This window comes from Vitis riparia, chromosome 17 (genome assembly GCF_004353265.1).
Source record: "Vitis riparia cultivar Riparia Gloire de Montpellier isolate 1030 chromosome 17, EGFV_Vit.rip_1.0, whole genome shotgun sequence".
Lineage (NCBI taxonomy): Eukaryota > Viridiplantae > Streptophyta > Magnoliopsida > Vitales > Vitaceae > Vitis > Vitis riparia.
The window spans coordinates 1,713,857-1,728,522 of record NC_048447.1 but is presented as its reverse complement, the minus strand read 5'-3'; the positions used below and the strand labels follow the sequence as shown (position 1 = coordinate 1,728,522).

The 14,666-nt window shown below is 41.2% G+C and overlaps 1 protein-coding gene across 1 annotated transcript; it reads left to right on the top strand.

Annotated features, from left to right (window-relative positions):
• Positions 1 to 13,191: 13,191 nt before the first annotated feature.
• Positions 13,192 to 13,857, top strand: LOC117904775. The gene has a single exon (XM_034817529.1). The coding sequence runs from the start codon at positions 13,192 to 13,194 to the stop codon at positions 13,855 to 13,857; it is 666 nt and encodes a 221-aa protein (XP_034673420.1).
• Positions 13,858 to 14,666: the final 809 nt, after the last annotated feature.

Here is a 14,666-nt window from a genome sequence, read left to right as displayed (position 1 = left end):
AAGCACAATGTTTGAGGTTGTGGTCAAAGGATGGGTGGCCATCATTTCATGAGCCGATTTACTTTATCACCTTCACATATAGAGTTACCCGTTGCTAGCCCTTTGAGCCTCGCACGAACATCATAGCCTTTTCTTTCATCACCTCATTTACCTATTACACTGGGTTGGGGACCCTATAGTGCTTGCATGCTATGTTTGGATACGTCATGAGTTCCAGACCTGACATACTTATTCGAGCCTCATTATTCACTCTTCATTGTGATATTTTCCATTTGGATATCATTTCATCACTATTTTCCGATATCACATATCACCACTTGTGATGTTTGTTCTCTGTCTTTTCTTTCATCATTGCTTACTCGACATTATCCGTGTTTCACCTTGAGTGGTGGTTTTTCACACGTCACTACATGGAGGATTGTCACGTTTTTCCCCCGTTCGCCTTATGGGCAGTGGTCCAGGGATCTTATTTGAGAGGTTGTCTTGTTAGTGAGGATTCATGTTACATCAGTATATGGGGAGAGTTTATTCATTTGGCTATGTATTTCATGGGAGATCATTCATTATTTATCAGAGTATGCGCAAAAAAAAAAAATATAATAATAAAAAAAAATAATAAAAAATAATAAAAAAAATAAAAATAAAAAAATGATAGCGCATTATTCATTTTATCATTCACCATTGAGCATGTGTATGGACGTGCCAGGTTGCTTCATTGAGTTCATATGATAGAGAGAGTTCGTATGAGAGCTTCTTTCTGGGATTCATCTTGATGTATATTTTGGGTGAGAGTATGAGTCATCCGTTCGATTTTTGTGAGAGAGGCGAGCGACCTTTTCTTTAGTATCTCTGGATCCTTGCTCTATCCATCATTCCATCTATTTCAGATGTGACTATTTTCTATGCTTTGATGCGAGTTGACCATCACTCACTTTTCTATCTCTTCGTCTTCTTCTATCTTTATTTTATTCCTCCATTCCACTCTACCTCATCTGATTTCTTTATTTTCTCACCCTGCTTGATGTTTGACTTGGGTTCAGCATCCACACATCATATTTGTTCATTCGATATGACCATTCCTTTATCATCACTTTTCGTGTGGGGACCCCTAGGTCCGGGACTCATGACGTTTTCTATACATTGCATCTCATGCACGAGGGGTATGGGGGATTATATCATTGGGATCTTTGAGCCTAGTTTCCTTTCGTTTCTTTCACCCTATTACCTTGGCCTACGTTACGTCCCGTGTCTGAAGACCACCCTGAGGCCACAACTTCACATTGCGTTTGATAGTTCGCGCGTGGGCAATACTCGAGCTTGGTCGGAGATTATTCCTCGGAGCATGATGGATGAGGAGTCGAGGTGATAGATTACACTGGGGCATACCCCTCGTATCAGTGATGGATCTTCAGAGATGGTGTTATCTACACTGGGGCATACCCCGCTCATCGATGACGTTTTCTTTCGGGATGATGTTTTGCACTGAGGCATAGTCAGTTCACTTCTTCACTTGGATTATGATGGATCAGGAGTTGTTGGATGACCCTACACTGGGGCATAGCCATTTCATAGAGCGCTTTTATTGGAGATACAGTCACTCTACTCGATATTCTACATTGGGACATACTCTACTCATTGATGGTTGGTTTTTGAGATGATGATTTATTTGAGGCGTAGCCCTCTCATTGGTGATGGACTTTGATTGTTCATTGGAGCATAGTCACTTCAGGCGGTTTATACTGGGGCATAGCCACCACATTCACATTCATGGAGCTTGAGGATTCTGATTCCTATGGATTACGTTGAGATGTTTCCGTTTTGGCACCAGGAGTAGAGGTTGATTGATTTTTTGACTCGGATACACTACTTTACACTGGGGCATAGCCGAGATGGAGAGCATTTTTCATTGGAGCATAGTCACCCTATTTGGATTCCTTACACTGGGGCATATCCATCTTTTGGAGGGAGATCGGGTTGATTCTTGACGTTGGAGCATCCGACGAGTGATATGGAGATTATTGGATTATTTCATGTTGTCCTCATTGCATACTGGGGCATAGCCACCTTGTTGGATGTTTCGACATCGAGATTTGGCTTCCTGTTTGTGATTACTGCTTTTCGATGGATTATGGAGCTATTGACACCTCGGGTTTAGTCTTCTCGGCATACTTGGATGATCTCAGATACTTACATACCTTTCATTTCATACTCAGACATTTCACCATGGATACTTTCATGCCTTCTATCTTACCAGAGTCTAATCATTACCTTCTTTTATCCTACATATCCCACTGTGGCACATGACCTCACCTCTCTCTCGTTTAGGAAGAGATGTAGATCAGTCCTCGATCACCTTGGTTGTGCTTTCATACATCTTTCGCACTTTAGGTTCAACATCTTCCATGATGGCAAGGCATGACAGATTGTTGATTTATTAGTGATGATGCTTTCATTTTGACAGTTGGCATGTTGAGTGTTGATTTGCTTGTTTTTCGCATTTTGAGCACTAGTCATCATTGTTTTTATTCGTCAGTCATTTCTGTTTAGTCAGCATGGTATCACGATGTATGGTCCTGTTTGGCATTACCTATCTGAGGTTGGACATTTTCATTACATGATGGATGAGCATATTTCAGAGTATAGTAGTTTTGAGATATTATATATCTCAGTCTGTTCACTGTCACATACTGGGGCATGCCCTCCTTCCCTGGATCATCAGACCTTCCATAAGCTTCACTCACATTTGATCTAGTTGTTGACCCTTTCGAGTGGTCATACTAGGGCATACCCCCTTCTCCGAGAGCATCGGGCCTTCCACAGGTTTCACTCACCTTTGATCTAGTTGTTGACCTTTTCGAGTTGTCATACTGGGGCATACCCTCCTTCCCTAGGATCATCGGACCTTTCACAGGCTTCATTATCTTTTGACCTAGTTGTCGATCCTCTTGAGTTGTCATACTGGGGCATATCCCCTCCCGAGTTTGCTTGCATCATTATCTGGGTTATCCTTTGGCTTTGGGCCATTTGATCAGGTCATTCATCATCTTGTCCTATCAGTTCAGTTCCTGGGACCGCACCTATATCGATCGGTCATCTCCCTGTCATGTCTCTGTCATGTCAATTTTTGAGTTGGGACCGCACCTATATCGATCGGTCATCATCCTATCAGTTTGAGTTTGAGTCGGGACCGCACCTATATCGATCGGCCATCTCTCTGTCATGTCAGTTTTCGAGTTGGAACCGCACCTATATCAATCGGTCATCATCCTATCAGTTTGATTTTGAGTCGGGGCTGCACCTATATCGATCGGCCATCTCCCTGTCATGTCAGTTTTCGAGTCGGGACCGCACCTATATCAATCGGTCATCATCTTATCAGTCAGAGTTCAGGGCCGCACCTATATCGATCGGCCATCTCCTTGTCATGACAGTTCAGTTTCTGGGACCGCACCTATATCGATCGGTCATCATCTTATCAGTTCAGAGTCGGGGTCGCACCTATATTGATCGGCCATCTCCTTGTCATGACAGTTCAGTTTCTGGGACCGCACCTATATCGATCGGTCATTATCTTGTCAGTTTGAGTCGGGGCCGCACCTATATCGATCGGCCATTTCCTTATCATGACAGTTCAGTTTCTGGGACCGCACCTATATCGATCGGTCATTATCGTGTCAGTTTGAGTCGGGGCCGCACCTATATCGATCGGCCATCTCCCTGTCATGTCAGTTTTCGAGTCGGGACCGCACCTATATCAATCGGTCATCATCTTATCAGTCAGAGTTCGGGGCCGCACCTATATCAATCGGCCATCTCCTTGTCATGACAGTTCAATTTCTGGGACCGCACCTATATCGATCGGTCATTATCGTGTCAGTTTGAGTCGGGGTCGCACCTATATCGATCGGCCATCTCCCTGTCATGTCAGTTTTCGAGTCGGGACCGCACCTATATCAATCGGTCATCATCATTATCGTGTCAGTTTGAGTCGGGGCCGCACCTATATCGATCGGCCATCTCCTTGTCATGACAGTTCAGTTTCTGGGACCGCACCTATATCGATCGGTCATTTTCATGTTGGTTCGAGTCTGGGACCGCACCTATATCGATCGGCCATGTTTTTATCACTTTTCGTGTTTAGTTTGAGTTGAGACCGCACCTATATCGATCGGTCATGGTTTTGTCGGATTGAGTTGAGTCTTGTTCGCCTCCGAGTCGCGCCTACATAGTTGAGTCTTGTTCGATTTCTGAGTCACCATTATTCCTCCATTTTGATTTTTTTTTTTTTTTTTTTTTTTTTTTTTTTTTTTCAGAGTCATTTTCCTCACTCAGTTACCTGGAGCTTATTGCTTGATCGTCATTGCTCTTTCGGGATTCCCCTTCCACTACGCATAACACAGTCTTTTGAGATCACGACACGTATTTCAGTCATGTTGTTGGCATCCTACGCTTGGCATTCTCATGTAGTTCACATAGGGTAGTTTCCTTTGGACATTCTTTTCTATACTTCAGAGTGGTTCGACCGTTACTCATCATTGACATTGATTTCCGAATCACTTTTGGAGACATCTTAGAGGGAGCCTGGATCCTTAGTGTGGCTTCAGAGGCATTTTGAGATATCCTTTTCCCTTAGGATTAGAGCCTTTGTTCATTTGTTGGCTTGAGTGAGTTCTGGTTTCACTCGTGCCCTTATGGGGGTCTTCTTTGTTCTTCGGTAGAGTTCACTTCATTTCACTCACTATTCACACTTACTTGTCACTTCAGTGTTTATATTCCTTACACTCGTGAACTCTACCGAAGAGGGGCATATTTGTAGACCCCCACTGGGGCCTCATTCTTCATGCAGCTTGGCTAGCCACGTGTCGACTCCTGAGGAGCTGCTGAAGAATCAAGTAGTGGAATTGAGGAGCAACCAAAAGGTGACACCTGTTATGGAATCTGCTGGCCGTTAGTGCTAGCTGCCAGGAGCGTATGAGAGAAGAGGCTTCTGGTTGCAGCTGCAGGGGAGGGAGGCAGAGGGGGCCGTTGGAAGATATTTTTTAGAGAGAGAGAGGAAGGGAAGAGCATGGTGAGTAGTAGCTGAGGGAAGGAGGAAGGCTGCTAGAGAGTGTTTTTGAGCTAGTTGCAGACTGTGAAGCTCGAGGAAAGACACCTTAGAGGGTGTTTTTTGGAGATTGCTGGAGCTGCAGAGGAGAGGTTTTGGCTGCCGTTTTTCAGAGAGTTTTTGAAGAGGGGAGAGCTTGAAGAGAGGAGAGTTGATCTGAGAAAGATAGAGTTGAAGAGGCGAGAGGAGGGACAACTCAAGAACTTTGAAAGGACATCCCCAGGTACATCGGTAGTAATCTCTTGGACTATACTCACTCACTCTGTTTTATTTTCTATCTTACATTTTCTCTTGCTGTCTCTGTTTTCTTTTCTGATCCTTGGTTGGTTGTTCGGGTATAAGTGTGAGTTGTATTACTTTCCTCTGTATTTTTTGCTTATTTGGATATGGCTCATTCCCCTTTTGGCATTTATTTTAAACTCTCTTGATGCACCACTGGCCAGAACCCCTGGATCTCAATATGAAAGGGGATCCCGCTTAATGTTTTGCTCACTCTGTTTTGCTCTGTTCTGAGCACGCTATATCCCATTTTTCTTTCTTCACACTTCTTGACTTCTAGCACCCCAATCCGTATCCCTTTTTTATGGCTCACAATTCTGGGGTTATTCTGAATGATTTGGCGGTGTATATTCTGATCTGGTCTCGAGGAGAGATGGCTATGTATCTCGGCTCGCCACCATAGATTAATGGTTTCCAGTGGACGAGATGCATATGGCTCTCAGGGTGCCAAATGAGCTCAATAGCGAGCAGCCAACAGGATCAATCATGTGCACAGCCTCGGCAACGTGGGTCAGATTATGAGGGTCGGTTCCCGCCATCGCCTAGTGATATATACCAAACTCAGTTGTCCTCAAATGACGCCGGCGGCGAAACGCCTCCGCCATCACCACCACCACAGCGGCAGCGTGTCTCGCCTTATAGATGGTATGAGGGGTCCCACGAATTCTGTGAATGCACGTAGCTGTTCCCCATAAAGAACACAGTCCCCACTTGGTGCTGCTGGTATAGGGAAGGAAAAGCCGAAGGCGTCTGATGATGATGATGATGATGGTGGCGGGAAGGACAAGTTTAGAGGCACCAGTTTCTTCTGGCGTTTTGATGCCTGAACTTATCATGGCTAGAAACGGAGCTTGATTCTACATTCTTTAATGCTGTTAAATGCTTTTTCCGAATCTGGAAATGTGCAGGAAGCCATGAAATGCTTCTGGAAAATAAAGGAGGCTTTGCAGTTTGTCTACAGGATGACGGATCTTAAGTTGCAACCTAATTTTGTTCATTTTCAACTCATTGATCAAAGGCTTCATTGACGCTGTGGACAGAGGTGTGGGGTCTCTAGGTTCTGTGAAGATGATGCTTCTGGTCATTATCTCACCATCACTTGATTGATAGCTTTTTTTTTATATAAACGCCATAAAAAAAACGTGCCATATTCCCTAAACAGCCCCTCACTTGACCCGTTTTTAGTTCCTTTGCATCATAGACTTCCACGTATACATTCTCCATGCATGGTAATCTAATACTACCAGAACTCCATTCCTACCCTCACGCTTCATTAAACCTATTCCCATTTCCATTTCTATGCTTCTATCATCCATTTCCCTTCACCACTTCCCATCACCTTTAATGGTCCCCACCATACCCGTCACTATGTGTTCATATCCACTCACCCATCTCTTCATCACCATACTTGTTGATACCCATTACCACTTTCCCTAGCCATACCATTACACCTATGTCCTTTCCTTAAACCTTCCTCTGTCAATACCTATTTCTTACCCATTTCTTACCTGTATACATAGGAATGACGCCACTGTTCGCTCTTCATGCCCCTGATATCCACCACCAACCTTACTTGTTGTCTTTCGTATTACTTCCATCACTACCCAACCTTCATCATCTCCCAAACCTGAAACCCTCAGCCGAAACACCTCAAACCAATTCCTTCAGCTTTGGTTAACTCCTTTCTCAGAGGAGACTGTTTTCAGAATCTCAAGTGGGAAGATTCAGTTCTGGAAGCTCCAGGAGTCAGGCTTATCCCAACATCCTTGCATTGCTTTTCGCAGACTTATTCCGGGAAAGTGATGTACTTCTCCATGTTGCGGATGCACTCTGGGTATCTCATCTTATCCAGAATTCTTCCAGAAATGCTCAGCAACTCGAAGCGGCAGCAGGGACGAGAGTCGCTGTGAACCTTGCTATGGTAGCCCATGCACGCTATATCGAAACCCTTTGTGACGACATGCTCTTGCCATTCCTTGTAAGTTAAAAAGCTGAGGTTTTTCTTGATCTCATGCATCATGGGGTCCTGGTCATCCGCCTGCCCTAGTTGTATCTTGGAGAACAACATGATTTCCAGCCGGGTTTAGAAGAACCAGATCATGGAGAGGTCTCACCAGCAGCGGCTGAGTTTCTTCGCAGTGATGGATGCTATGCATCTTCGGACTTGCTCCCTTTTGGTGCTCTTTCCCACGTACACCATTTCTAGGGGAATCCGTGCAGCTGGTGCAAGCATAGACAGACGTGTTTATATATAGAGTATTTCTGAAAGCCCAGATGAGGAATTCCCGCGTCTTGATTTGGCAAAGGTTAGGATGTTGTAGTAGTTGCTTCAGGCAGAGGGAAAGACTTGGTTTCCAGCAGGCGATTATAGGACTGGGAATCGTTGGGGTGACACCTGTAATTGGGAATTTGTCTGATGAACATGGAAGGAATGCTCTGCTCACAATTCCAATGGCCCTCTCCATTATTCCCTTGGCTATATTGCAATATAGCAGGACTACCACCTCCTTCTACGCATACTTTGTGAACAAGACTCCTACTGCCATGATTGGTGAAGGCAGTATAAATTGCCTTGCTCTCGCATACGTGGCAGACAACATCTCAGCAGGCCAGCAAGCCTCAGCTTTCGGAGTTCTATCTGGGATAGCATCTGCTGTTTTTTTTGTCTGTGGAATTCTAGCCGCTCGCTTTCTCTCCACTGCCTTCACTTTTCAGGTTGCCACCCTTGTATCGATGATTACAACCATCTACATGAGAGTTTTCCTCAAGGAGACTTTCCCCAAAGGCGATTCTTCACAGGCATTATTGAAAAAAAAAAACCGAGTATAAGGGAAATGTACTGAGAGCATGAACAACCTTAGTTCAGGCTGAATGTTTCAGAAGTGGTGGCAGATAAATTAAGTGATAGGAAATCTGACATGGGGAATTATATACAAAGCTTCCAATCACCAGTCCATTTTTTTTCTGCAGTTTCATGCCACGCTTCCCAAGCTTCAGATCTTGTAATGAGCACACATGAAGACAATTTTGAAGTGTCTGCTGGCAATAGACAATACAGTGTTGTAGTGGAAAGATCTGTAGCTTCTCAAGGACAAGTTCTAGCTTCAGAAAATGCAGAAGTTAATGATTGGAATTCATCCTTTCTGGGTACATCAGTTCTTGAGGAGTATAATTTTGATTACAAAGAGAGTTTGAACTCAATAACTTGAAAGACCTCCCTAGTCGCGTCCAGCTGTCAAAGTGGTTGACATTGTGGACTTCAAGAGCCACAGTCATTTGATAAGAAGCTGTTTGTCATTTACCTAAAGTGATACATCAAAATTGTTGACACTTGAGCTCATTAAAGAAAATAGCAGCAGCAATCAGAACATGCTCAGCGGCATCTCAGGCCCATAAATCATCCCTCAAAATTCATGTTTGCAAACATACTTCCGGAACCTCATTTCTTAAGGGTCCAGTTTTCAAAACTATTCAATTCACAACTCCCTATTCCTAGTATTCTTCTCTAGGCCCCATAGTCCCATTTTTAATAACATTTTTGCTGCCACTTTCATTTCTGGCAGGCAATTTTCATACATCTTTTGTTTTTAAAACGTTTTGAAATAAGCAAGGGTTTAATTTTGTAATTCTCAATTATAGAATTTACGAAATTAATTCATGCTAAAATAAACGGGCTTTGGTGGGGGCCCAACATCAAGTGAATTTTCTTTAAAATAAAAGTGAATTTTGAGTGAAGTGTCATGCGTACCTTTGATGATTTTGCACTCAATTTAGTGACATGTGAGCTATGTTATGCTATTTATTGTGCACTAACCTTTTTCCTTGATAGCGCATGATGATTCGTTGCCCAGGTACGCGCTCACTCTCATTCTGATTAATTCATATGCATTTTTCGACTCTCATACGTGCATGATTGATTCGAGTATTCATTGATTTTCACATTGATTGCCACGTCAGCTTCATTTTATTAGTAGAGACCCGTCTTTAGGGACTTAGAGGGGTGCTACGGTCTTTACCGTACCTTCCCGATAAGTAACCTGACCCCCGAACCCGATCCGGTTTTTCGTAGACCAATCTTTTCCAAAACAAGGAGTCACACTTAGGGTTTTTCTTTCTTATTTTGTTTACCCTTTAAAAATAAAACAAAAATAAGTGGCGACTCCAAGTCATTTTTCTTAATCAATAAAATTCAATTTTTCAAATAAAAATCGAGCTCGCCATCGAGTGGGAAACGCATTGAGCAATCGAAATGCGGGGTCCACAATATGATATCATTTTCTTTCTCTCTTCATGATCTGATATTGATACTGAAAATCTTCAAATATGATATTCCTTTAAATTAAACATGTTTTTTTTAACTTCTTTTAAATTTTCTAAAATTTTTCATTAAAAAAATAAATTCCAAATAAGACTATACTTGACACATATATTATATATATACTACTAGGCAAATAACTCCAAATTGAGCTAGACTTGATGTATTCGAATCATTTATAAGTAGAGTAACTTTTAAAAATAATTTAAAACTCAATCAGTGAACCAATTAATACTAGAAATTTATGGATAACAATTGGTTTAAAACAACGTTATTGTTTCTCTTCTACTTAAAATCATTATTTTTCGATTTTTTTCTAGGCAAATAAACTTCAAATTATACAACTTAATGCTTTCAATCCAATAAGTCTAGTAATTTTTAAAAATAACATAAAAATCAAATAGTAAACCAATTAATAGACATTTATGGACAAACTTAATGTTTTTCTGATATTTTTCACTAGAAAAATGAACTCTAAATTAAACAAGATTTAATGTGTTGAATTCATTGATGAGTTTAATAATTTTTAAAAATAACTTAAAACTCAAATAGTGACTCAATCAATACTAGAAATTTATAAATAAAAAATGATTTAGAACCACTTTATTGTTTTTCTTCTACATAGAATCATTATTTTCCAATTTTTTTTACTAGGCAAATGAACTCTAAATTAAACTAAATTAATACGTTGGTTTTATTAACGAGTTTAGTAATTTTTAAAAATAACTTAAAATTCAAATAGTAACCTAATCAATACCATAAATTTATGGACAAAAAAATAGGTTTAAAATGACTCTATTGCTTCTCTTTTACATAGAATCATTATTTTTCATTTTTTTTTCACTAGGCAAATAAGCTCCATCTTAAACAAGACTTAATGTGTTGGATTCATTAATAAGTTTAAGAAGTTTCAAAAATAATTTAAAATTCAAATAATAAATCCATTAATACAAGAAATTTATGGATAAAAGTTCGCTCATAATGATTCTATTATTTATTTTTTTACACATAATTATATTGTTATGAATTTTTTTCATTAGAAAAATGAACTTCAAATCAAGTGACACTTTGTATTGAATTTATTAATGAGTGTAACAATTTTTTTAAAATCATTTGGAACACAAAAAATAAATGTAATCATTAAAAATATAATAGATCAAAATTAATATATTATGAGTTATGATTTTATTGTTTCTCTTATACACACAACTATACTTTTTGAATTTTCTCACTAGGTAAATAGATTATAAATTCAGTAACATATAATTGATAATTTAAAATATTCTTAAATGAATATTTTATTTTTTAAGAATAATTTGGAATTAAAAAAATTGATCCAATTGATTGTAGATTAAATCAAAATATTTTAGAATATTATATTCATAATTAAGTATTTAATGTATACATGTAATGAAAAACTTGACCATTTACATGTTAAAAAAGTTAAACTTTATTTGTTATTTATTTTAAATAAAACATTGTCAACAATTATGTATGTTTGCTTGTTGTATGTAAGAGGGGAAGTATGAGAGAGAGCGAGAGTGAGCACGCGAGTGATGGCGATGAGGGTGAGAGCCAAGCGGAAAATCGTGGGAAAAGGAAGGGAAGTAGATTTGTGGTGGAATCGAAGGTGTTCGAAGTAGAAGCTGAGGAGAAAAAAGGCAAGATCCAAGTTACCATCTCGGAAAGCAAGGGAGGGGTCTCGTCTTGGGTTCGCCTAGGGCAGGCGAGTGTGGGGTTTTTTTATAGAAGGGCTGGTTCAGTGCATAAGGGATGAGAAAGAAGGAAGATGGGAAAGGGGATGGAAGGAAAAAGGGAGGAATTACTCTCTGGTGAGAGAGGTCAACAAGGCAGGGTGTTTCATCCGCTTAGGGGTAACTGATATGGAGAAAAGAGATTTAGCATTTGCATTCCAAAAGGTGGGGGGAAGAATGGGGGATGGGTTTCTATGGTGGAGTCCTTACGGAATGTGGGGTTTTGGTTCGATAAGAAGGAAAATAATCAAGAAGTGAGGGTCACGGGCAGGTCGTATGTGGAAGTGGTAAAGGGACCGAGGTACAGGGATGCTACAAGGGTCAGAGTGGAGGTAAAGGGGGAGGAAATAAGAAGTAATGTGAGTAGAATGGAGCATTGCTTGGTAGGAAAATGGAACCCTAGATCAGCACGAGAAGAGGATTTGGAGAGATTAGGGTGGTCAGTGGCAAGTGCGTGAGGGTTGAAAGGAAAATTAGGCATGGCTAGACTGAGAAAGGGATGTGTTCTTCCGGAGTTTGAGATTGTGGAGGAAGCTAGAAATGTCCTAGCCTCGGGGGAGAGATCAGTGGGAGGGATTCAGTTGGGATTGGAGTGATAGAGTCCGGAATTTGGATGTTCAACAGAGAGTGGAAAGGGTTGTTGGGATTTGGTTGAGGTTAATTGCACCGCAATAGAGGTTCAAAACCCGGAGTGGAATTCAGTTCGGGTAGAGCCCCAAGATCTCAGGGGTGAGAAGGAGATTAATTGGGAGGAGAGTAGTCTGGCCAATTTTAGTAAGTTTTTGGGATTTCCAATAGAAGGCCTGGAAAAGGAAATCCTGGGTTTTTTTTTATCAAGATTAGAAAAGGTGGGAAAGGATACACAACAAAGGTATGTTGGAGAAATCGGAATTCGAAAGGGAGCTCAAGAGGTTAGAGTGTTCAATCAATTACAAGGGGGATGTTAAGAAGAATAGTCATCTAAAGGGTAGAGGGGGTCAACTACTGATTATATAATGAATCTCAAACTATTGAGTTAGAATGTGAGGGGTGCAAATGACAATAATAAAAGGAGGATAATAAAGTCTTTTGTTAGAAAACAGAAGGTGGACTTGCTTTGTATCTAGGAGACAAAAATTCAATTAATGTCTGAAGGGGTGGTGAAAAGTTTAGGGGCGAGGAGATTTTTAGACTGGAGAGCTTTAGAAGCTGTTGGATCAACTGGAGGTGTTTTGATTTGCTGGGACAAAAGGTCTTTAGAAATATTAGATTGGGAGGAGGGCCAATTCTCAATCTCCTGTAAATTTAGAAATGTTGAGAATGGGGCAGTCTGGGTGTTTATGAGAGTCTATGGCCCTTTCACCTAAGAGGATAGGGAGTGCCTTTGGGATGAATTTGGGGCAATTAGAGGAATTTGGGGAGAACCTTGGTGTGTAGGGGGCGATTTTAATATTATTCTATCATAAGGGGAAAGGAGTAGACAAGGGAGGGTTACCTCAGCTATGAGGAGATTTGCTTAGGTTATAGATGACCTCGAGCTTGTTGACCTCCCCCTACAAGGAGGATCATTTACTTGGAGTGGAGGGCTTCATAATAAAGCCTGGGCCAGGTTGGACATATTTCTTGTATCTCCCAACTGGCTTGATCGGTTCAGTAATGTGATCCAGAAAAGACTGCATCGGCCTATTTCGGATCACTTTCCAATTCTAATTGAGGGGGGTGGCATAAGAAGAGGCCCTTCACCTTTTAGGTTCGAGAATATGTGGCTGAAAGTGGAAGGGTTTAAAGACCTCATACGGAGCTGGTGGCAGGGAATGTTGGTCAGAGGAAGGGCTAGCTATAAGCTGGCTACAAAACCGAAGGTGATTAAACAGAACTTAAAAATCTGGAATAGGGAGGTGTTTGAGAGTTTGGAGAGTAATAAATTGGTTGCTTTACAACAAGTGGAATACTGGGATCAGGTGGAAAGTGAGAGGAGGTTGACAGAGGAGGAAACCTCTATTAAAAAAGAAGTCAAAGAAGGATATGCTAAGTGGGTTAACCTGGAGAGGATACATTGGAGACAATTATCAAGGGAGTTATGGCTAAGGGAAGGGGATAGAAATACGGGTTATTTTCATTGTATGGAAAATGCTCACCAAATGAGGAATACCATGGATAGAATAAAAGTCAATGGGATATGGCTGTCAGAGGAGCAAGAAGTAAGGACAGGGATTGAAAACGCCTTTAAACAGTTACTAAAGGAAGACTCAGAGTGGAATGCGGATATAGGGGGGTTAAGTTTGAATCAGATCAGTCAGCAAGAAGTGGATACCTTGGAGCTTCCCTTCATGGAGGATGAAATTCATTCGGCCCTAATGGACATGAATGGGGACAAAACTCCAAGTCTGGATGGCTTCACGGTGGCTTTTTGGCAATGCTGCTAGGAGTTCGTGAAAGATGAGGTTTTAGAGATGTTCAAGGAGTTTCATGAGCAAAATGCCTTCCTCAAGAGCCTCAACAACACGTTTCTGGTCCTTTTACCAAAAAAAAAGGAGGGGCGGAGGAGCTGGGGGATTTCAGGCCTATCAGCCTTTTGGGCGAGCTGTACAAACTATTGGCCAAGGTGCTGGCCAATAGGATTAAAAATGTGATTGGTAAAGTGGTCTTCCCGGATCAGAATACTTTCGTCATGGGAAGGTAGATTCTGGATGCATCTTTAATTGCAAATGAGGTGATCGACTCATGGCAAAAAAGAGGAAATAAAGGCCTGATTTGTAAATTGGATATTGAAAAGGTGTATGACAGCGTTAATTGGCATTTCTTGATGAGGGTTTTGCAAAAAATGGGGTTCGGGGCTAAGTGGAGGGAATGGATGTGGAGTTGTATCTCAACTACTAAATTTTCAGTACTGATTAATGGGGAGCCTGCTAGGTTTTTTTCTAGCTCAAAGGCGCTACGTCAAGGTGACCCTCTATCCCCATATTTGTTTGTCATGGGAATGGAAGTGCTGAGTGTTCTTATTCGGAGGGTTGTGGAAGGGGGATTCATTTCCGGGTGCAACATTAGGAGGGGCAGGGGGCTGGTTGCCAATATTTCTCACCTCCTCTTTGCAGATGACACAATAGTGTTTTGTGAGGCAAGGAAGGAAGACATGACCTACTTGAGCTGGATCTTATGTTAGTTTGAAGTCGTTTCAGGGCTAAGGATAAATCTGGCTAAAAGTGAAATTATTCCAGTAGGGGATGTGGATGAG

Bases quoted from the DNA above. Each gene is read 5' to 3' on its own strand.
- LOC117904775 (XM_034817529.1), top strand. From the start codon at position 13,192: ATGTGGCTGAAAGTGGAAGGGTTTAAAGACCTCATACGGAGCTGGTGG.